This window comes from Mastacembelus armatus, chromosome 15 (genome assembly GCF_900324485.2).
Source record: "Mastacembelus armatus chromosome 15, fMasArm1.2, whole genome shotgun sequence".
In the NCBI taxonomy this organism is placed as follows: domain Eukaryota; kingdom Metazoa; phylum Chordata; class Actinopteri; order Synbranchiformes; family Mastacembelidae; genus Mastacembelus; species Mastacembelus armatus.
In genome coordinates this window covers 9,122,817-9,143,861 of record NC_046647.1, presented here as the reverse complement: position 1 = coordinate 9,143,861, position 21,045 = coordinate 9,122,817, and the positions used below count along the sequence as shown (strand labels likewise).

At 39.6% G+C, this 21,045-nt stretch overlaps 5 protein-coding genes and 1 long non-coding RNA gene across 7 annotated transcripts in view; 3 read left to right on the top strand and 3 right to left on the bottom strand.

Annotated features, from left to right (window-relative positions):
* The window catches only part of slx4ip (SLX4 interacting protein), a 29,508-nt gene extending 29,323 nt beyond the window's left edge, over positions 1-185 (bottom strand). Inside the window, exon 1 of the mRNA XM_026309872.1 lies at positions 165-185. The gene's annotated coding sequence lies outside the window, so the exon portion shown is untranslated. The remainder of the gene's footprint in view (positions 1-164) is intronic.
* mkks (MKKS centrosomal shuttling protein) lies at positions 149-2,666 on the top strand. The gene is made up of 4 exons (XM_026309870.2): positions 149-1,201; positions 1,443-1,624; positions 2,036-2,146; positions 2,238-2,666. The coding sequence occupies exons 1-4, from the start codon at positions 217-219 to the stop codon at positions 2,664-2,666; spliced, it is 1,707 nt and encodes a 568-aa protein (XP_026165655.1). The 5' UTR covers positions 149-216.
* A 710-nt stretch (positions 2,667-3,376) lies between these two features.
* srd5a2b (steroid-5-alpha-reductase, alpha polypeptide 2b) lies at positions 3,377-5,313 on the bottom strand. Its single transcript, XM_026309873.2, has 5 exons — positions 4,942-5,313; positions 4,171-4,334; positions 3,936-4,037; positions 3,705-3,855; positions 3,377-3,571 (listed from the first exon to the last, which is right to left on the bottom strand). Exons 1-5 carry the CDS (start codon positions 5,214-5,216, stop codon positions 3,505-3,507), a joined length of 759 nt encoding a protein of 252 aa, XP_026165658.1. The 5' UTR covers positions 5,217-5,313; the 3' UTR covers positions 3,377-3,504.
* Positions 5,314-6,058: 745 nt separating this feature from the next.
* On the top strand, positions 6,059-7,213 carry LOC113132047 (uncharacterized). The gene is made up of 3 exons (XR_003295863.1): positions 6,059-6,308; positions 6,471-6,579; positions 6,717-7,213. It is a non-coding gene; the product is annotated as an uncharacterized LOC113132047 (long non-coding RNA).
* Positions 7,214-9,458: 2,245 nt separating this feature from the next.
* On the bottom strand, positions 9,459-14,892 carry memo1 (mediator of cell motility 1). Its single transcript, XM_026309970.2, has 9 exons — positions 14,431-14,892; positions 12,976-13,057; positions 12,820-12,888; positions 12,581-12,693; positions 11,975-12,086; positions 11,461-11,603; positions 11,264-11,340; positions 10,759-10,863; positions 9,459-10,314 (listed from the first exon to the last, which is right to left on the bottom strand). The coding sequence occupies exons 1-9, from the start codon at positions 14,489-14,491 to the stop codon at positions 10,183-10,185; spliced, it is 894 nt and encodes a 297-aa protein (XP_026165755.1). The 5' UTR covers positions 14,492-14,892; the 3' UTR covers positions 9,459-10,182.
* Positions 14,893-15,484: 592 nt separating this feature from the next.
* Positions 15,485-19,847, top strand: spast (spastin). Of its 2 annotated transcripts, none has more exons than XM_026310118.2 (16): positions 15,485-15,863; positions 15,941-16,024; positions 16,102-16,185; positions 16,288-16,454; positions 17,094-17,227; positions 17,304-17,397; positions 17,490-17,564; positions 17,697-17,768; positions 17,864-17,939; positions 18,036-18,127; positions 18,210-18,289; positions 18,389-18,431; positions 18,559-18,638; positions 18,725-18,795; positions 18,898-18,938; positions 19,049-19,847. In XM_026310118.2, the coding sequence occupies exons 1-16, from the start codon at positions 15,746-15,748 to the stop codon at positions 19,172-19,174; spliced, it is 1,437 nt and encodes a 478-aa protein (XP_026165903.1). In that variant the 5' UTR covers positions 15,485-15,745; the 3' UTR covers positions 19,175-19,847. The 2 variants fall into 2 exon arrangements, with proteins under 2 accessions (XP_026165903.1, XP_026165901.1); XM_026310116.2 differs by having other exon boundaries at positions 16,099-16,185.
* The last annotated feature ends 1,198 nt before the right edge of the window (positions 19,848-21,045 follow it).

Genomic DNA, 21,045 nt, shown 5'->3' with positions numbered 1-21,045 from the left:
AATTGTATGTAGATATTATTTTTGTGATTATATGACTCAATATAAGTTCAAACTAACACCGGTTGATTTATTTTATAATGTCATTATAAAGGATATATTTTAAATTAGTTTAATATTGATCGGGCAATGCTGGAAGTCTCACTGTGAAAGTCGTAGGTGCTTACCATGGATGAAGATGGAATAGTACCGTTTTCTGTGTAAATAGTGTCCACAGTGATGGCTCGACGCGTGAAGAAAGCTCCCTCTGTTTGTACAGATCTACCGCTGGACACCGCTGATGTTTGTGCTAAGCTTCATTTGCTGAGGCAGCTCCTGGGCTCTTGTTTTGGTCCGACAGGTCGACTCAAACAAGTCCATAACAACATCGGGGGACACGTGGTTACCACCTCCACCTCCTCAGTTCTCCTCCCAGCCATTTCCTCCTCACAGCCTTTTGTCAATATGATCAAAACGTCCATCCTCAACCACGTATCGCGTTTTAGTGATTGTGGTCTGTTTGCCGCCGTGTTTTGTTTGGCACTGATTGAGCGAGCAAAGCGGTCTGCTCTCAGAGAAAGCGTGGCTGTCAAGGTGAACAGGCACCTGTTGGGTCTGTGCACCAGGTACTTACAGCGAGAAGACTGCGGTTGTAAAGTGAAGCTCGACTTCTGCAGCATCCACAACCTGATCACATTAGCTCGCAGTGTTATCTCGAGCAAACCGGCGTGTGTGTTGACAGAGTCAGAGACACTTCACCTCAGCAAGTTGGCTGTCCAGGCTTTTTTGCTCACGGTCCCTTGTGACAACCCGGGGACAGTCAGTCTTGGCAAGACAGTGACTGTGCCTGTGGAGGGTCATTCTGTGCTACACTCTGCAGTCTTTCCAGGTTTACTGCTGGGCATTACTGATGTCTTTTGCCTCAGCAAGGTCGATAACCTGAACTCAGCTCCACTGATTATGGTGTTGTTCAGTGCATCTCTTGCTGGAGATCTTTGTGAACTAGGAGATGGGACGATTGAGGTGCACCCAGGTGCAGACACCGATTCACAAATACTGGATCAGCTCCTGGAGCTCGGCAAACAGGCGGTCAAAGATGAGGTGAAGCTTTTTGTATGCCAAAAGGTCATACACCCAGTCCTACAGCAATACCTCAAGAGTCATGGTGTCGTTGTAATAGAGAGACTGGGAATCAGTCTCATGGATCCACTAATTGAGCTGACAGGTATGTCCTTTCCACATGGGCCCATTGGCAGATTTACCACTGCAAATTCATGTTGAGCAGATAAGTACCTACCTAACCACCCAAACCTTGTGGTAAAGGTCATTACACTCATATAACTACAACTGTAATTACTTTGTTAAAGTGATGTTCAGTATCTGCTGTTTTATATCTTATATCTATATATATATCTATATATATATATATCAATGTGATGTTTTCATATCTGTCTGTAAACAAATAGGTGCTCAACCTGTGGCAACATTGCATACCACAATCCCAGCCAAGGCCTATGGGAAGGTGAGAGGTCTCAGTATAAGGCAGTTTGGTTCCAACACTATGCTGCATTTACATCCTTATGCGGAGTCAGCAATATGCACAATGATCCTCTGCCACAGAAACGAGACAATGTTGAGTGAGCTGAAGGTAAGATTAAGTGTGGAGTGTTGGGACTGTACTGTTGGCTTCTGAGATTTAAGAAATATAGAGAGAGATGTGAAAGCTAAAATGTTTAACCATTATATTTTAGATTGAACTTATGACATGCAATGGGTCTCGCTCCTGCAGATTTACAGTCTTCACTGTATACTGTATTATTCAGTTAAGCAGAAATGATTAATAATTTATGGCCCTATGAAACTGAGAGCCTTTCGCAGATTCAGTTCTACTGCAGTACCTTTTATAAAACAGTCCATCAGCTGGCATCAGATATTTCTAAACATTTTAAAACACTTAAAAATACTTTTAGATGCATAAATTAGCTTGGAATGTCAATGTAACAGGAAACAAATATGACAGACGAACAGCTGTGTTAATTTCTAGCTCTGAATGTTAAAGGTGGTTTGCCAGAAGACAGAACATGTGCTAAGGCTCACCCTGAGGGAACCATTTGCATTACTTGGAGGCGGCTGCACTGAGACCCACTTAGCTGCATACATCAGACATGAGGTAAGATCGAAAATGTAGTACTAAACCAGTCAAATTTTATGAATATATTTAATATTATTTCATTTTTAATTGTGTTTTATTTGCATCTTAGAGCATGAATGAAGTCACAGAAATAGCATCGGCATTAGGGTGTTCCCAGACAGAGTACCTCATTGGCGTGGAAGGGTTCTGCTGCTCTCTGGAGTCTGTAGTCACAGCACTGGAGCACAACAATGGGAATTCTTTAGTTGATCTGACTCATGCTCACCACTGGACTCTCTCTGCAGATGTTATGAAAGAACAGATGGAGGATAGCTTTGCCTTCTGTGGCTGTGGACTGGTGCAAACTAGCTCAAGCAAAAAGTGGACTTATATAAACACTAAATACACAGAGTTTGCACCTGCACCATTGTCTAGAGACACTATTCTTCAGCCTTGTGTGCTGGACTCCTTCACAGCTAAACTCAATGCATTTCAAGTGGCTGTAGAAACTGCTAATCTTGCACTAGATGTAAGATATATAATTCAAGATGTGAACTAGAAAATATGCATTTTGTTTAGTGTGGGATTCTGGTTTGTGTTGATTAAAATAACAAATCAATTGTATTTGTAATTTTTCAAAGGCATCGTAGTCAGTGGACGTCTTGTTTATGCTCAGTTGCTGGAGATTTTCCTCTTTCTTCAGACTTATTTGTAAGCAATGATACAGATGCTGATTTCTACTGTATCAGCTTTTTGTGAATTTTGTAGGCTTTACAGCCCATCCACACAGTGCAGCATTTTTAATTCACCAGCAATCTCACCTACCCATCCAACCACTTTAACAGGACCTTTAAATGACTTAGAGGGTATACATATTTAATGAGTCAAATAGGAATTATGCAGGGCAAATTATCTGCCTTAACTATTACAAAATTTCTGTCTGGGAGGTGCTGCAGGTTTGCCCACATAACCTCGAAAACTACCAGCAACTGACTAATTTTCACCCAGACAATGGGTGAAACTAATGAGAAACTTTTTTAATTTTTTCACACTGTGCTACATCCAGAACCAGCATATTGCTGTAAAATAAACTCAATACCTAACAGATGTGAAATATCAAAGGCTTACCTTAAGCAATCAAATGTTCCACCAGGCAGTCACACACACCATGCCTAGTGAAAAAGGAGCTGTTTGTGTATGTGTCTGTGTATTTAGTTTACACAGTTTCTACTTTTAGTTGATATATAAAAAATATTTTTTTCTTGTCTCTTGTCACAGTCTTGCTAGGTGCAGTCACTTATTCTATCAGCGTCTTACTGTTCTGAAGCAGTTTGTATAGCTTGTGTTGTCTGTTATTGGTTTTTAGCTGCTCTTACAAGATGGCAGTTCTTTTTCTCTCAGAAAATGAAAGGAATCAAAGCTTTTCGTGACTTGGGATATTCTTTGAATTTCTCCTGGTAAAATCTGTAACAGAGGAGCAGAAGATAAGAGCTACCACACGCAAAAATAGCATATGAAGTAATTCTAGAGGTTTTGACAGATGAATACTCATGCACTACGTCGGGGCTGCTTAGCTTTTCATGAATGTTTTAGGCACCTGTGATGATAATAGGCTCTTGGTCCAATGAAACACAGGCTGAACACAGCTAACGACATGGCAGGAAAAGACCAGGTGGCCATAGCATAGCCACACCACTCCACGATCTCTCCTAAGTAGTTGGCACCAGACACATATTCAAACAGGCCTCCTGCCGGAGAATAAAAGGAAGGCCATTGGTCACTGAGCACAAAGTGGAAATATTGTTCATGTGTAATCTATGTTTACTACCTGTCGGAATCTTGTAAATGATTTCCCCAGGTTTCCTCAGGTTGCGGAGAATGTAGTCGCTGTGTATATTGATGGCCATGCCAACGTAAAACAGTAGTAAACCTAAAAGAAATTCTTAGTTGTATATTATGGAAAAGTAAATCCTTTTAAATGTTGACATTAAATGATGTGTACAAAACGCTTGCAGTTCTTCAAGGGTTTCATCAATTTAGGAAATGATGATTATTGCTCCTACCGGTCTTAAAGCGATAGTCAGCTGACCACTCATCATCAAAGTGGGCACAGTGCAGCAGGTAGTGTCCATGAAGGAAAGCATTCACGCAGCAGAACAATCCTGCTGCCAGCATCACATGCAGTGGGAAAGGTCTTCCTCTGGTCAGTAGGGAAAAGACAAATATCCTGTAGTAGGTGGAAAAAGGAGAATAATATTGGAAAATGTGTTTTACAACCAGGTGAAGGAAGTGTGTAAAATGACTTTGAGCTGAGTATTTAAGTACAGGCAAAAAAAAAAAAAAAGGCTTCACTGTTCATGGATGGTTATGAACACATTCCTCACAGTGTTAAATCTTCAAGAGTCTAACAGGATGTCTGCTTTTTCAAACTCTTATGACTCCATCTGGAAATGGATTTCTAATTTGGAACTTTTTTCACTTACAAAGTGTCTGAGAACATACAGTATAATATATAGTAACTATAGCTATAGTCATAAAATAATAAATTGGGCCAGTACAACTTTTTTTTTTTTAAGGTAATGGGCTGCAAGCATTATCTCATGCGTCACTGGTTAGGTTATCTCATCAAACCAGTTTGACAAGTAACATGTTCAAATAACACAAAACCAAAGAAAGAAAAACCTGTCCTGGTGGCAGTTTAACCTTTGCTTGTGTTTGGTAACTGAGACAGTACACCTTCATGCACACAACTTCTTTTATCATTTATCTCCTTCACACTTCCATTCACATACACATAAAACAGCACCAAACCAGGCTTCTGTATTTGTATTTACCTTTGAAAGTAGTGTATGCAAAAGGTCCCAAGCAGCAGGTACGTCCCCATACTGAAGGGTTTACCCGAGATGAGCAGTAAAAGTAGGGGGATCAGGAAAGCTGGCATCTCCTGGAGGAACCAGGCCACTTTGGCTGGTACTGTCCTCACTGTAGGTGAGAATCGCATGTGACGTCCATAGCTGGCCTGTGCCTTCCTGTGAAAGACTACGTGCAGAAGTCCCAGCACAATGAAGCCCAAGCTGAGATAGTTGACTAGGTCTCCAAAGCAGTACATCACGCAAGTCTGTGCCTCAGCGCTACCAGTGTTACCGTGATCCTTTCTTCTCAAACACCAAGTGTGTATAAAGTTAAAATGATCCTGGACAGCCTCTGACTCCTCCCAACTGAAACAAGAGAGCACTACCTTTTTTAATCATGTGTGTACAAACAATAATTATCAGTTCCATCTCAAGAAATAAGAGCTGATGTTAAATTCCTGAATTTCCCAAAAGTACAGCATGATTGAGCTTAATTATATAGAGAATCATAATCAGCAGGAAGTCAGCTGCTAGAAATTTGTTCCGGTCTGAATTCTTCTAAAGTCCCTTGCTGCACACCTCATCTGCTTGTGCATTCTGTTTACAGACACACACAGCAACATCTGCATTAATCTCAAATAACGCAGCTGTTTCTTACATTTTACTATAAGTATATGACTAAAGATGGTGACGCTTTGACTTTAATAGGGTTCTGCTCGTTCTAAAAGAGTGGATGGTACCTCAGGGAGAAACTCAATCATTTTACAATAAGTTCATCAATGTGATTGTCTTCTCCTAATGATTTACTAAAAACATTATTGATAAACTGATGTTTCTGAAATAACCTCCATTTTGTGAACTGTGCATAATACCAGAATTAAACTACACTGTTAACCCAAAAGTTGTTTCTATGCAAACAGTTTGAGTAAATGTCACTTAAAAAAATTTGTTTTATCGCATTATTACTATTTATTACTTAAATAGTATGAGTATATGAGACAATCACTAGGTGTACTCATTTTTGTAAGTTTAACAAACTTAAACTATCAAGTTTTACCCACGGCCACACCCCTGTTTTCATTCAGTTGGTTCAAGACTCAAGACTAGTCTGGGCTTGCTTCTTGGTGGATCCCGAGAAAATATCTTTTTTCTTATTTTCAAGAAGTAAATTGGGTCTTATCTGCAATTTACCTCCTCCTTTGATGAACATGTTTTCTGCCTGGGAGTTATCTGCAGTAACATGCTGTTGAAAAAAATGTAATTTGCATTTTTCAGTTTTTCATGAGTTTGGACTATTGTAATCAGCAGTTGACTGCAGTTAAGAAGATGCCATTTTCTTGGTGAACTTGGTGAGTTGTTTTCTATGTTCAAGTATTACAAATTAGAAACCACTGAAATGTTTCTAGTTAGTTAACTCCAGCATACAAACAGTAGCTCTCAACTTATGTTGTTCCACATAAGATTTGGCAACAATAGTTAAAAAAAAAACAAACAAATGATTCTTTTTTTAGAACGAACATGGACATCACTTTTGCCCTTAGAAGAGATGAGGATATAAAGGATGAGCCTGACATTAGCCAGATGGTCCGACGCTGGCCAGCCCTTTTCACAGAAAGCCAGGTTTGTGGAAGTTTCCTTTGAATATGTGTTTTTTCTTACATACAATAGATACTTGGACAACATGTTCAGAGAGGTTCATTTGTGTTATAAGTAACTTTGCCTGTATGACAAAATTTGGCTTGTTTTGCATTTTTCAGGTTTACTTGGAGTTTAACAGGGTTGTTGGAAGAAACCTTTAAGAGGAATTCTTTGGTGTGCTTGATGGCTTGTGTCCAAGCTTGATGGAAATTTTCAAGATGAAGACAGGTCACATAGGACCTACTACTAGTTGGGTATTTCAAAGTGATTGTGAGAGAAAACATCTGCAGCAAAAAGGAAGAATATACTGTAGTGACTGGTGGGAAAAAAAACACACAAAACATTTTGATAATTTGATAACCAGTTCTTACTGTTTTTGGTTTAAAGCTTGTGTTTGAAAACTGGTTTTAGATCTCATAGTTCACGAAGAGCATCATTATCAATATTTGTTGCTTTGTTGTGTTTCAATAAAATTGAAAAAAAATGTACTGCGTTGTATGGTCATTGAATTGGAAGTTTCCTATCCCATTTATTTTAATACAAATATAGTTTTAAGTGTATTTGACTTAAAATATTAAGTTTTCACTATTTTGCATTAAAGTTGACTCTACTTAAATTAATTTTTGACTGTAGATTACTTAAACCATTTAAGTGTATATGACTTAAAAATATTACGTTCCGACTGTTTTGCATTTAAGTTGACTATACTTAAATTAACTTTTTTGACTGTCGATTACTTAAACCATTTGAGGCAAGTGATTGCCTCAAATGGTTTAAGTACAATCAACTTATCTGGGTTTACAGTGTAGTTGTGTTTGACAAACATGTATGAAGTCACCAACTTCTCAGCTACAATATTTTTTAACTTTAGCTTGCAGCTCTCAAAGGTGTTGATTCAGCTTTGCTGTTCCAAAAACTGAACATGATAATTTTGATGAAGGTATCTATGTCACCATCATTTTATTAGACTGTATCAATTTTCGATAGGTGTAACTAATATACTAATAAAAGCCACAGCTAAGAGTGTTCTTGTTGTATATACAACATCATCTGGACAGTTTCAGCTCCTTAACTAAAGGAACGGTGTTGATTTTACTATACTGCTCCAATCACTTGGCTCCCTCTGCAGGTGGCATGCCTAAATGTAAACTGAAGCTGGGTAAACATAGTCATAGATATTAATTCTATCCAGGGTGTCTGCATAAGTGGCTCAACAGTGTGCAAAATAAAAGTGATGAATCCATACCAAGTCAGTATTTTGTGTGACTGTAAATACACAAAGAACAAGACACCAGAACAAGGGGCTTTTCATTACATTTTACTTGTTTTGTAACATGAATCCTCGGCCTTATTTGAAGAGCCTTCTGGGATGCTTTGTCAGTGGAACCTGAGATCAAAAAAACTCCATTTAGGGAGTAGTTAAGTAGTATATTTTAGGTTTGTGAAGTGTAAGTTCCCATTATTTAAGCAAGAAAAAAAACTTATAATATAAAAACCATTTCAAAAAAAGATCAACAAAGATCCAGAAACAGAAAATGAACAGTGTTGAGGTTCAGCCTTTTGTCTCTCTCTACAGGAATGAGGTGAGGTGGAGAAAACAGAACACCACCCCCTGCTGGAGAAAGAAGGTAACAGTTGGTGCCATTTAGACCAACACATGAGGGACAGGTCACACATCTGTGGAGTGCTGGGTGAGCTGGAGATAAGGGGGAGGATACATGTGGAAAAACAAAAACTCAAAAGTACAAATTCTAAAATAAGACTAAAAGTGAAAATATGCCCTATATGTATATGTGCAACAGTGATAAAAGGCACAAGAGCACAGTGTGTCATGCTTTCCTAGTTTCCCTTAAATTAATGTCAGAGGTCAAGTGAGTCTGGGGATTCATCTTTCAGTCTGTGCCCACTTGGTTCACCAGATCTTGTAGCTTAATGCCAAGTGCGAAGCCTCTTATGGTGGTGAAAGAGAAGGACCAATGTTAAAGGACTGGATCATTTCAAAGGTAATACTTGCTTTCAGCAGCAAAAGTCAGTCAGTGATGGACAATGTTCAAATCTCAAACAACAGGAAAGTATAGATGTGTGCAGCCTAAATCATAATGTCACTGAAAACCTATACTGCCACTGTGAATCATCAGATTATTCAGGTTTTGTTTTGCAGTGAGCAACATTTTTAGATTTCTAGACCTTCAGCGAAGCATCATGACTTTATTCTGATCTTAAAGCTGATTGTGTTTTAGCCAATTGTTAAACGATGCTCTTATTGCCTTAGGAGTCATTTTGAAGTGAATTTGCATACACTGAGAACCAACAAACCTAATAACTACCTAGTGTATCATACTGTATATCTATTATACAGTAACATACTACCTAGGCATTAACCAATTCACTACTTTGTTCAGCCCAAAACAAAAGCTTTGTTGTTCTTACAAAACTGGATGTGTAACAAAAAAAATCAAAAACAGTCCATCAAAAAAAGAAAAAATACTTTGCTCAAGTCACCTATACTGACAATTCAACAACTACAAAGATTCAAGGTGGCAGTGTAAACAAAGACTAGAGGTTTCAGTGTTGAAGTCATTTACACAATATCCAGCTTTGATTACATGTTTGTAGCACCCAAATCTGCAGTGTGGCCCCAGTAAAATACATCTGTAATGCAACAAGCATAAAATTGGAATCTGGGAGCAGTGTCACACACTGATTGCACACTAATTTTAACGGGGCAAAGCATGGTGCTGGTTTTAGAGCTAAACTGACAACACTGCTTTTGTTGAAACCTGAACACTACTTGCGTAAATAACCATCACAACTAAAAAAACAAAAAACAAACAAACAAACAAACAAAAAAAACTAGGGAATAACATATGAAAAAGATAATATTTAATAAACTAATAATAGAGTAATCATGTATTTGGTTTTGTACAGGGGGTTAACGAGCTTTGTAGAGCGCAGCCCTTTGTTAACAATTACAACATATGTTGAGCAATGGTAGTAATTATCTATGACACCATTTTCAAAATTTAAGTTGTATGTAGCTTAAAGCAGTCAGTGAAAACACTCATAGCATCTTCATCTGGCAACATTTCAGCATTATCCATTAATATCTGCACCTTTATTTTCATTCCTTTTCTGAGGCAAATTACATGAGTCCAAATGTAAAGATTGTGTTATTACAACTCAAATCTATTGTTTGTCATGAAAACAGTAAGGGGACTAATAGGACAACCATAGTCCTTACAAAAATGCAAATAAGTTTTCCCCTCCCAACATTTATTCCAAGCCTAACTGAACCTCCTCAAACCATTCGCTCCTACATAATCTTAAAACTGCACTTCAAGCAAAAATGTTTCAACCAAAAGCTCTGACACACTTCAAATTGAGAGGAGGGTGGAGAAAGGCGAAGAGCTGAGGGAGAGACAGAGAGACTATATTGGCTTTGACTGTCTAGGTCTAGGTCCTTCCTGCAAATAGTGGGTGTAAGTGGGAGTAAGGTGAGGGGGGAGGGTGTCTGGGTCAGGTTATGGCGACAGATAATAAGGACAGGGCAGCAGTGCTGCAGTGGCCCCCCTGTGAAAGTCGACCTCAATGAACGACGAGTGCCCCGGCAGCGTAACTCACAGAGCTGTCCTGCCAGTTCCTGCACTCACTCGACTGGGCATAGTTTAGGAAAGTGAAGTTCATTTCTAAACCAGACTTCCTCAGCTCAGCCACAGCCTGCAAAACAGTAACATCCATTCAGTTACTGATTCAAACCATACCGCATACTAAGAGGGTTGACCCTCAGAGAGTGTAAGGATAGTGTCTCATTTTCATTTGCTAAACAAGCGCCCCAAAACAGTGATTGTCCCATCATATCTTTCAACAGGCCAGACCCATCAAGCTTACTACCAACTGTTACAAAACCAAAGATTATTAACAGCATTAAGAGTGTGGGTTTACAGATTAAAATGACTCTGATCTCTTATCAGAATTAATATCCCATTACTGTTCTGCTCTACTGTACAATCCTGTTTCGTAATTTTCATGTACAGATCACCAAGTGGTGAGGATGCTGTTTCTTTATTTGGGATGTGCAGCTTTAGCTGACCTGCCTTTATCACATCTACACGAAGTTAAATACTGACACACCTGGTGAGTCTGTTCTGCTGTGATACTTACATTTAGCAGCACTCCAATTGGATGACGACCACAGATGGTGTTGCGGTACTTCTTCAAGTAATTGGTGAAAGACATGGGATCCAGCTGCTCTATAATGCCCATCCCCTTCAAAAGTAAAGAAAAAAAAAGTGTAACTGAAGCCTTAAGACTTTTATGCGATATGATGATATGAGTTATGATGATACAGTTCATTTTATGATTGGTTAAAAAGGTTTTTTCCCCACACTGTACTAAAACAGCTGTAACTCCTGTATGCCCTATGTTCAAGAAAAACGTCATGAGCACAACTGAAGAAAGATTGTAGGTGAAATAAGTAATCACAGTGAATGCAGAAGGTTTTCAAAATACTACTGGCTCATCAAGACATTAATGTCTATTTAATATAGATTTCAGTTCCATGACAGTTATGGATGTGGCTGATGGTAATGAAAATGTTTTGTTTATATATATGTATTTTTTTTTTTTTTCTCCATAAGCGATTTCACACTTGAATCTCAATGGTTACCATTTTATCAAGATGCTCAATAGACCTGTAGATCTCCCCTTGAGATTCATCGTAGTATGTGTAGCGGAACCGCTGACCTTCACAGGACAGATGGGCATCAGTATAAAGCATGGATACAGTCATGATGCATTTATGACATTTAGGTCTGAACTACCCAGAGATCACAAACCTTTACATTTAATGACAGGATAACCTACCCCAGTGGCAGAAGTCAGATGAGATGATAAAAAGATTGGAAGGGTCTGCCAGGTACTTGCTGAGTAGCTTCCCATATTCCTGCTCCTTAGATTCACTCAGGGCACCCACGAGCACAGGGACAATGCTAAACTCATCTTTGTGGCTGCAACGTGACATTTTTGAAATTAACAACTTTAAATCAATAACTGCACATTGCTGTTGAATAGGCATGGATAGAAATAAGCTACACCAATACAGTTAAAGCACCCATCAACTCTTCTGAAGAAAATGTGTTAAGCTCATGCAAACGAGCCACTTCATCCCACCTGATCCCTGCTTTTCTGAACCAAGAAAATGTCAAGATAATAGAAGGCTGCATTAGTTATTCATGTCATACTTTGAAAGTGTCCCTGCATCAGTGTTGCTTTGGCAATGAAAAAAAGAACAAATCTAATGTTCACACTTTATAAATAACTGTTAAGAAAGAGCTTCAACCTTCTGTAGTAAAACGACCATTGCTCCTGTGTACATTACCTCTCCATGGCTTTAGCAGTGTAAGGCAAGTGCATTTCAATACTGTGCTCATCTTCATCTGTCTGTAGACTCATCCGCTCAAACAACCCAGTTTTCCAGAGATCAGCATAAACTGCAAAACAGAATTGAGTTTCAGTTTAATTGGTGCATGTTTGACCAAGAACACCCCTACTGATTAAGAATTTTTGGAGTTCATTTAACCTGGGAATCCTGACAAGTGCCTTGCAAAACAAAACCTGTCTGGTGCCTGGAGGGTGACTAAAAGGGAATCACCTTCCAGGACTGCTTGATGGTCCACTTGTTAACACTCTGTTCAGGCTATACTACAAGCTCTCTGCTTGCTTTACTTTTTCCTGTTAGATAAGGTGCTCGAGAATATCTGAAGAAATGCGCTCTCTTGAGTTTTCTGGCACGAAACATGCATTAATTTCAAAATTTAACAAGCCTAATGTGCAATCCAGACAGTGGTTATGTTACTCCCACACATCATCCTTTAAATACCCTCTAAATAATTAAAACAGTTAATTTGTTAACACGTGTAACTGAGTGACAAACAAACACACATAAAGGAGAAATTACAATGTCATGAGTGAAAACAGTGAATACCCTTCTCATCGATTCTCAGGTCATAGAGAGGTGTTCTATAGATGTCTGCAGGTGACAGGGCACAGCGAGAGAGGGGCACATGGTGAGAAGGTCCCAGGATGAACACCCTACGACTGAAGGACAACAGGACTTTATCTGTGCTGTACTATCCAAATTAAAATCTGTAGAGAGCGATGTACAATAAGAATACAAGGGATTTTCTTGAATATTTTACCGAAATAGGAAACTGAATGACTTACGTAATAGAGGGATCAACCTGCTTATAGGCATGTGCTGCACAAGCACCACAGTAGGTATAACCAGCATGCCTGCAAACAAAAGTCAAATTACAATCAAATGCCATCACAGGTACCATTTGACAGGTTAAGGAATGCTTCTCCCAACTGTGTGCTTACGGTGCTATGATGGCTCTAGCAGGTCTGATGGTGGACTGTGCTTGGGACAGCCAGCCCTCTAGTTGTGCATTCAGCTGGGATCCTGAACAGAGAGAATTGGAAACAAAAAACAAAATAATTACAGATTCATTTGACTCCTAAGCACCGGATTACAGGAAAGTCACCAACTTGCACTGCTCTCTTTGTGCTTTCCTGTAAATAAAACCAAAAACATAAACCGTCTGATCAAGATAAACAAAATTTGATAGATTCAGGAAAGCTACAAGCAATATGTCACTATAACAATCCCGTTACGGTGAATCCCAAATGTGGCCAGAGTGGCTAATTTAACCTTCTCAGTAAGTGTTATGTTATTTTGGGTGAGAAATGGAGACAAACTAGAATAAGCTTTATTATATCTACTGCATAATCCATACACATAACAATCCATCTCTGATTCTATTTAATACAGCTCTTGACAATGTTTTATAATCTACTAAACCTTTCAGTAAAACACTTTCAGAGTTAGTCGACTGGAACATGTGTCCAAGTTGATCCAAGTTAAACAGTAATAATAAAAGTACCGTTGCTGACTATACACTACCAGTGTCTACAGCTGCTAACGTTATTTCAACATCAATCAAGTCTGACTTATATAATTAAGTCTGTCTGAAACAAACCGGTATAACAGGTTTGTAAAAGATATCGGTTGTATATTATAGTTCATACTCAATATAAACTATCGATTATGTTTAACTTCTGTGCTGTTGTTACCAACAGTGCAGTAGAGCAGAGGATAAACAGGCCTGCAAGGTTTAACAGAAAGAAACTAAGTTATCTGCTAGCTAGTGAAATGGGGGAAGGGGTGCAACATGAGCCTTCAGTTTTCTGCCCTGCCCTACCTGATCTTTTGTTCCAGGGCGAGAAACATTAACGCACTTCATTTTGTCGACGCAGGGTCGTGTAATAACAAAAGCACAGAAATACCAACATCTTAAGCGAAAAATAGTCGCTGACAGGCTGTGTCGGGGACGGGGGGGGGGTTGTATTATCGAGCTATAAAGCAGACAGGCCGAGAAGTTGTGAAATATTAGCCAGGTAAGCCAGTGCTGAGTTCATAACTGTGATTGCTTGTCAGAACTGCTGAGCAGGAGATGTTTGTTTGTTTTGAAACATTTCAATGGACCATCCGAGGAGGAGGTGCTGACTAAGCTCAGACCAGCCGAGCACGAAACGGGATAACACCAGCTAAATGTTAGCTAGCCGACTTCTGCTGAGCTGGATTAGCGTTACAGCCCCAATGTTAGCTCCCATCCTTCGCCGTGGTATGAATCTGACTGTTTTCTCCTTCGATAGTAGGAAGGCTGTATACAATCGGTAAATGCGATGAAGCCCAGTGTCATGAGAAAAAAAACAGCCAGCTAGCATCCAGTGAGTGTGCTAGAGTGTGCTAACGCTGACGGTGCTGACAGTTACCCGAAGCAGAGTACCAGCTCCCGGCGTGACTTGCTTCTCTGCACACCACTCGGTTCGACATCTTGGTTCCCAAGCCGCCTATCTTGGTTTCCTTAACACTTGTCAGACGAAAAAAAAATTAAAACAACAAATGCCGGTGCTTGAAAAAAACAAAACAACGCCTGTTAGCTAAGTTGCTGGTAAAGACAAAGGGTCCTGGGCTAACAGGCTAACAGGCTCCGTGGTCCAGCTGGCAGTTGGGCTGTTACCGGTCGATAAGTTAGCCGGAGCGAGTAGCTAACGTCACTTTGTTAGACAGTCCGGCGAAATTATCATGGAAAACTTGGAAAGGAACAAATCGCCAGATCTCTATAATGTGCCGCTATAGAAGAGCCAGAGCAGCATTACCAAAACCAAGAGCTGTCACAGCCGAAATCTGAGGATTACTGTTTAGTCTGTCAAGACAGCTGAAACAGCTACCACCGTGACGTCAAAGCATTTTGATTGGTTGGCTGATTAACCAGCATAAAGTGATTGGTGGAACGGTCCAGGAGGCGGGTCCATCACTAAAATGGTTGTTTGATTATAAAATTGCTCTGTCCGTCAGGAGAGCGGGTATGGCGTGATCGTGGGAGCAGGTGACACCAGTCTTGAGTCCTTAGACTCGATTAAACCCCTTCTGAGTTCATTGTATGTGCTCAGGTTAAGTTGCAGTAGCCCCAGTTCATGTGAGTGCCAGGTCTGCTCAGTCTAAACACCAACAATGTATAATCCCAGGAGGAATACCCTATTCTAACCATTCAGTTTAGAAATTTTACCTCCAGAATAAAAGCATGCAGCTCATGTTTAGTGCTGTTCTATAAAATACAACCTATTCTAATCAGATATTTGGACCTGTAATAACACCTTACTAACACTTAGCCCTCAGTGCTTTTAGTAAGAATACATTTTACGACAGGCCCTTAAAATGAATTGTGGCATAACATGTACTGAAAGATAAAGTGTACAATGTGTAGTTTATTATGGCGGACGACTTTATTCTGAACACTCAACCGGAAATCATCTTCTTTGTTTTTAGCACAGGAACGGAACAGGAGGGCGGGGACTGCTAACAAGCTTATACACGAGAAAGCGGAAGCTAGCGTGTGGAAATGTTTGGGTAGCGACGAGCTATCCGTTTTCTTGTGATATATGTGGCTAAAGGATTGTTTTATGAATCACAGATTGCGGATTGAGCCTGTTAGAAATGCTTTTCAAAAGCTAAACTTCACCGTATCCTCTTTCACAAGTGGCTAACTCGGAGTTACAAGGAGACAGCAACGTCGACGTGAGAGTAATGTCGGCCAAAATAAACGCCACCAAAAGCAAAGACAGCGCTGAAGTTATTAAAAACTACCACAAGCAGGCGTTTGAGTGTATATCGAAGGCATTAAGGATCGACGAAGACGACACAGGTTGGTTTTGTGCTGTGAGGTGTTAGCTGATGTTAGCTGATGTTAGCAATAAACAGCACCTCCTCTCTGATTGACAGGGGAGAAGGAGGAGGCTGTGCAGTGGTACAAGAGGGGCATTGCTGAACTTGAGAGGGGTATTGCAGTAGAGATCACGGGAAAGGGTAATATGCCAACCAACAACCATTTGTACATGCTGTGTTTTAGCTCTTTGGCCTGATGCTCAGTGTTTTGTTAGCAGGCGATCAGGATGAGCGAGCAAAGAGACTTCAGAATAAAATGGTCCACAATCTCACCATGGCAAGAGACAGGCTCGCCCTTTTAGGTGAGTGACAGCTCGGGTCACCTGTTGTCCTAGAGTCTAGTTTCTGCATCTGGTTTTAAGCAGAACATCGATGCTGAGGATAAGTGCTGTTCTTGGTCACAGAGGCAACACTGGCATCTAAAAGGAGTAGTGATCCCCAGAAGATCTCCCAACGTGTCCCCCCACAACCAAGACCTGTTCCTAAGAGCCAGCCTGCAGTACGTGGTGTCTCCTCTAACATCAGGCCCTCAGCTTCTTTCAGAACTGCATTGAGATCCACTGACCCAAAGGTGATTTTTTTTTTTTTTTTTTTTTTTTTTAATTATATGTCCAGATGTATGTGAATTTAAGATGCCCCAGAAGCTGGGTTAAGGTAACTGGACGAGTTTTTAGGTGGAAACGTTTCACCACTAATCCGAGTGTCTTCTTCGGTCTAAGGAAAAGCTGCTAGGAAACTCAGACTTATCTTTCAGGTTGGTTTCACTCCACCCCTTAGCCTGAATAGGCTTGTTAAGGTGAACCGTGGAAGAGAGCAGAATTGAGGGTCATAATAGTACACAATGGTCGACTCTTGACCCCTCTGATCCAAAAACTGGGTGTCAAGTCTGCCCCCCCCCCCTGCAGGACATGTTACTGCATTGCTCCTCTTTTGTTTTGGTGTCTGGTCTTTAGGGAAAACCAGTCTCTGTCCCAGTGTGTTGGTGGGTTTGAAGTGAACTGGTATGTGATGTTTCCCAAAGATCCTTCTAAGCCTCTCTGAAACACCTGCTACATTGCGGTGAAATGTTTTGAAGTAAAAACTAGAAGTCCAGTTGCCTTGACTCAGCTTCTAAATAACTTCACCTGGACGACTGAGAATCTTCAGATTTTAAGATGCGTACTTCTGACAGAGTATGTAATTCTTTCTGGGTATGTTTGTTCCCACCTAGGTGACACCACGGGTGGGAAAAGCTCAAAATGGAAAACCTGCAGCAGTGAAGCAGCCACCAAAGAGAGAAATGAAGAACTTCAAAAATGTGGACAGCAAACTGGCAAACTTGATTCTGAATGAAATTGTTGACAGGTATTTAGAATTACTATTGTACATTTTCCTTGTCACTGACATACAATTTTAAAGTGGCATGTTCTGTCCATTGCAGTGGGGCATCTGTGTCCTTTGAAGACATTGCAGGACAGGATCTGGCCAAGCAAGCACTCCAAGAGATTGTCATCCTTCCTGCCCTAAGACCAGAGGTTAACACTTATAAACACAGTCACAGCTGGTCATATTTATGCTTTTTCCAGTACACATATACCATAATGCTTTTCTACATTTTGACATTCAGCTGTTCACTGGCCTGAGAGCTCCAGCACGTGGCTTGCTTTTATTTGGCCCTCCTGGAAATGGGAAAACCATGCTGGTAGGTTAAATGTTTTTTCTAACGCAATAAACTAATTCACTCAGATATAACTGTGCATCTCCATTTGTATGTAGCTGCTGTTAGCGCCCCAGTATTATCAGATGAATCTCACACTTTATTTCCTCATACAAGGCCAAAGCAGTTGCAGCGGAGTCAAATGCCACTTTTTTCAACATAAGTGCTGCCAGTTTGACGTCTAAATATGTAAGACAACACTTCAGTTCAGTAACTCCACACTTAAATGTGAAGTTTTTCCTTTTTTTTTTTTTTTTAAACATTTCTGGGCAACTCCTTCACAGGTGGGAGAAGGCGAGAAGCTTGTACGAGCTCTGTTTGCAGTAGCCAGAGAATTGCAACCTTCTGTCATCTTCATTGGTTTGTATTAAATAGTTATGCCTTAAACACCTATTTTTATCCCACAAATCTCAATTGTGAAATAAATCTCTGATTGTCTTTTTATTTGACACTCAGATGAAGTGGACAGCTTGCTTTGCGAGAGGAGGGAGGGAGAGCACGATGCCTCTCGTCGTTTAAAAACCGAGTTCCTCGTTGAGTTTGATGGGGTAAGAGCTGGAGAAGCCTCTGAAATTGGGTCATGAACCCAGATCGTGCACTAGTGTTGTTAACACGCCTTATTGGTTTCAGGTGCAGTCAGGAGGGGATGACAGGGTGCTTGTAATGGGAGCGACAAACAGACCTCAGGAACTGGATGAAGCTGTCCTAAGGTTTTTGTTTTTTGGGGGGGGGTTTTTTACAATCATACTTGCACATAATACAGTAATACAGTTGTCACCCACTGTTTTTCTTTTATATTTACATTACAGGCGATTTGCCAAAAGGGTTTATGTGACATTGCCAGACGAAAAGGTATTCACTGTTAAAAATCTGTCCCATTTCATACATTTTGGTGGTCTGTTGTTAGCTTTAAAATAGAAAATGTGCAATTTTTTTTTTTATATAATTAAGTGATAGTATAAAACTCTTGTTCCTCCAGACAAGATTCACACTACTGAAAAATCTTTTGGGAAAGCATGGGAATCCACTGAGCAAAAGTGAGCTGTCCTATCTTGCAAAGTGAGTTTCATAGTCATTAGCCATACAACTGCTATAGAAGTATTTTCATTTGAACCTATATTAATCCTGGATATATAATGTTACAGAGCAACTGCAGGATATTCAGGGAGTGATCTCACATCATTGGCCAAGGATGCTGCACTCGGGCCAATTCGAGGTTAGACCAGTTTGTCACATCATTATGCCAAACACATACTCATACGCTGGTTTCAGTAATGGGCTTGGTCTGCTTGACTGTGATGCAAAATCTCTCTTATAGAATTAGGACCAGACCAGGTCCGGAGTATGGCTGTGAATGAGGTGAGATGCTGTGAAAGTAGTCACAAAGCTACAGAAATATATGTTATCTCCATTTACTACTATGTAAAAGTACTTCTCTGTACAGTTACACTTTCTGTGCACATTCACAGATGCGTAACATCAAGATGAAAGACTTCGAGGATTCCCTGAAGCGCATTAAGCCCAGTGTTAGCCCAGCCACTCTCAACGTGTATACCAAATGGAACAAAGATTATGGCGACACAACAGCTTTTTGAAGGTGCATTTCCATTTTTAAAGAACTGGACTGAAACAGAAAATAAAATAGAAGTTTCCTGTGTTTTACAAGAGGTACAAGATGTCATTAGCATTATGTAAAACAAAAACCTGGAAGAAACCTTTTGTAGGTTGGTAAAGCTAAACAGGAATAATGAATAAATATTATGACACTTGGAAGTATTGTGGGTATATTTCCTGTTTTATGGAAAGGCTTCATTAATAGGATTCTTATGAGTTTCTTTAGTGTATTATTATACTTCTAAAACACTGCATTATTTATTAAGAATGTCCTGCAAAGTTGCAAGTGTTTTCTCTCTTGCATAGACAGCAGGTTTCTGTAAATCCTGACCTAGTCTTTTACACTTCCATTGTCTACCTGATTTATTGATATATTGAAAGTACTGATCACCAAGTGCTTTCTGTATTCTGTATTAATGCAAGAGCAAAGATCATTGGGAAAAAAATCTGTCACATTGGTGCTTTGGAATTATAAGAAAGTGTTACAATTTGCACTTAGAACTTATAGATATGTCTTTCAAAGTATGAATGAATTATTGTATGAATTCATATTCATTCTCCAAAAATTAAGCACTTAGTTGAAAAGTATTTTATTGAGCAGAATCATGATTTCTAACTTTCCTCATATATTAATAAATACATTTATTAAGTTTCTCCAGGTTTATTTTTTGATTGGTGACCAGTTTTACTGTCTTGTTTTGAGGTATCTAATAAAACAAACACTGCAAGAGCCCAGGGGTACGTTTGATTTTTGTTTTTTTGTTTTTCTTTCCATTAAGAAAAAAAATCAGTTCCTAAACAATAAAAAGTGCCTTAAAATATTCCTGTAAAAGATTTGGAAATACTCAAGGTTCAAAAGTTCAATTATAACCGGCACTCTTGTAGGTAGATGGTGCTGCAGTTCTGTTTTTGCCCAATCCAATGAGTATTTCCTGTGGCTTCAAGCTGCAAGTTTTTGTGCAGTAACCACAGACTTGTGGAATGCAGTTTGGTGCTGCGGTGTCTTTACGAACATAAAAAGTAGGTGCTTTGGAGAGAAGGTCACATCATTGATAAGTGACGTTACATTATCTAGCTCTGTGGTCAAGACCCCAGTAAGCAGCCACCATCTTAATAACAAGGCCACACACGCTGCGGTCACCAGCGGTTTTGGCATGGTTCATTCAAGCTTAGAAAATGTTTGTGGTCAGTCATAGGTCTTTAATTCAATGCACTTAAAAAATGTAACTTAAATCCCACCTCTGTCCCAAAGGGCCTTCATATGGTCAGCCAGCATGGAGTTGCCTGAGGTTTCTGTGGCCCTGCAGCTGCTTCATCTGTGCCTGCAGATGTTCAAAGACAAACATTTTCTGTAGTTAATAAGTTTTTCAAGCATGTTCCCTGAGTTTAATTTGAAGTCTACTTGAAGTTATAATGACATTTCTTGTCATTATAACTTGAAAAAAAATAGCTCAACATGCAAAACACTCACTCCCAGAACTACAACCACACCTAGGACTACTCTCTTTCCCTCAGGGGAGAGATGTTGGATGGAGTGTGTTTTTTAACTTGCCACGACTGAAGAGCTTCTTTCATCATGCCAGACAGGAATGGAGAGTGTTAGGGGTTAGTCTTTTTTTTTTTTTTTCTGTTTCTATTCTACACTGAGAGCATTCTGCACTGTAAACAAACGGTCTTTATAAGAGACTATTTAGTCATGTTATACTCCCACCTTTCAATTTACTTGTTTTCGTTTAAAATAAACGCTTACAGGTTGTAAATTTAGGTAATTACCTCATATCAACATTCTTATAAGTAATTTCTTTTGAAAATATCCTGTAATTACAGTGGAAAGAAATGATCATGTGTACAT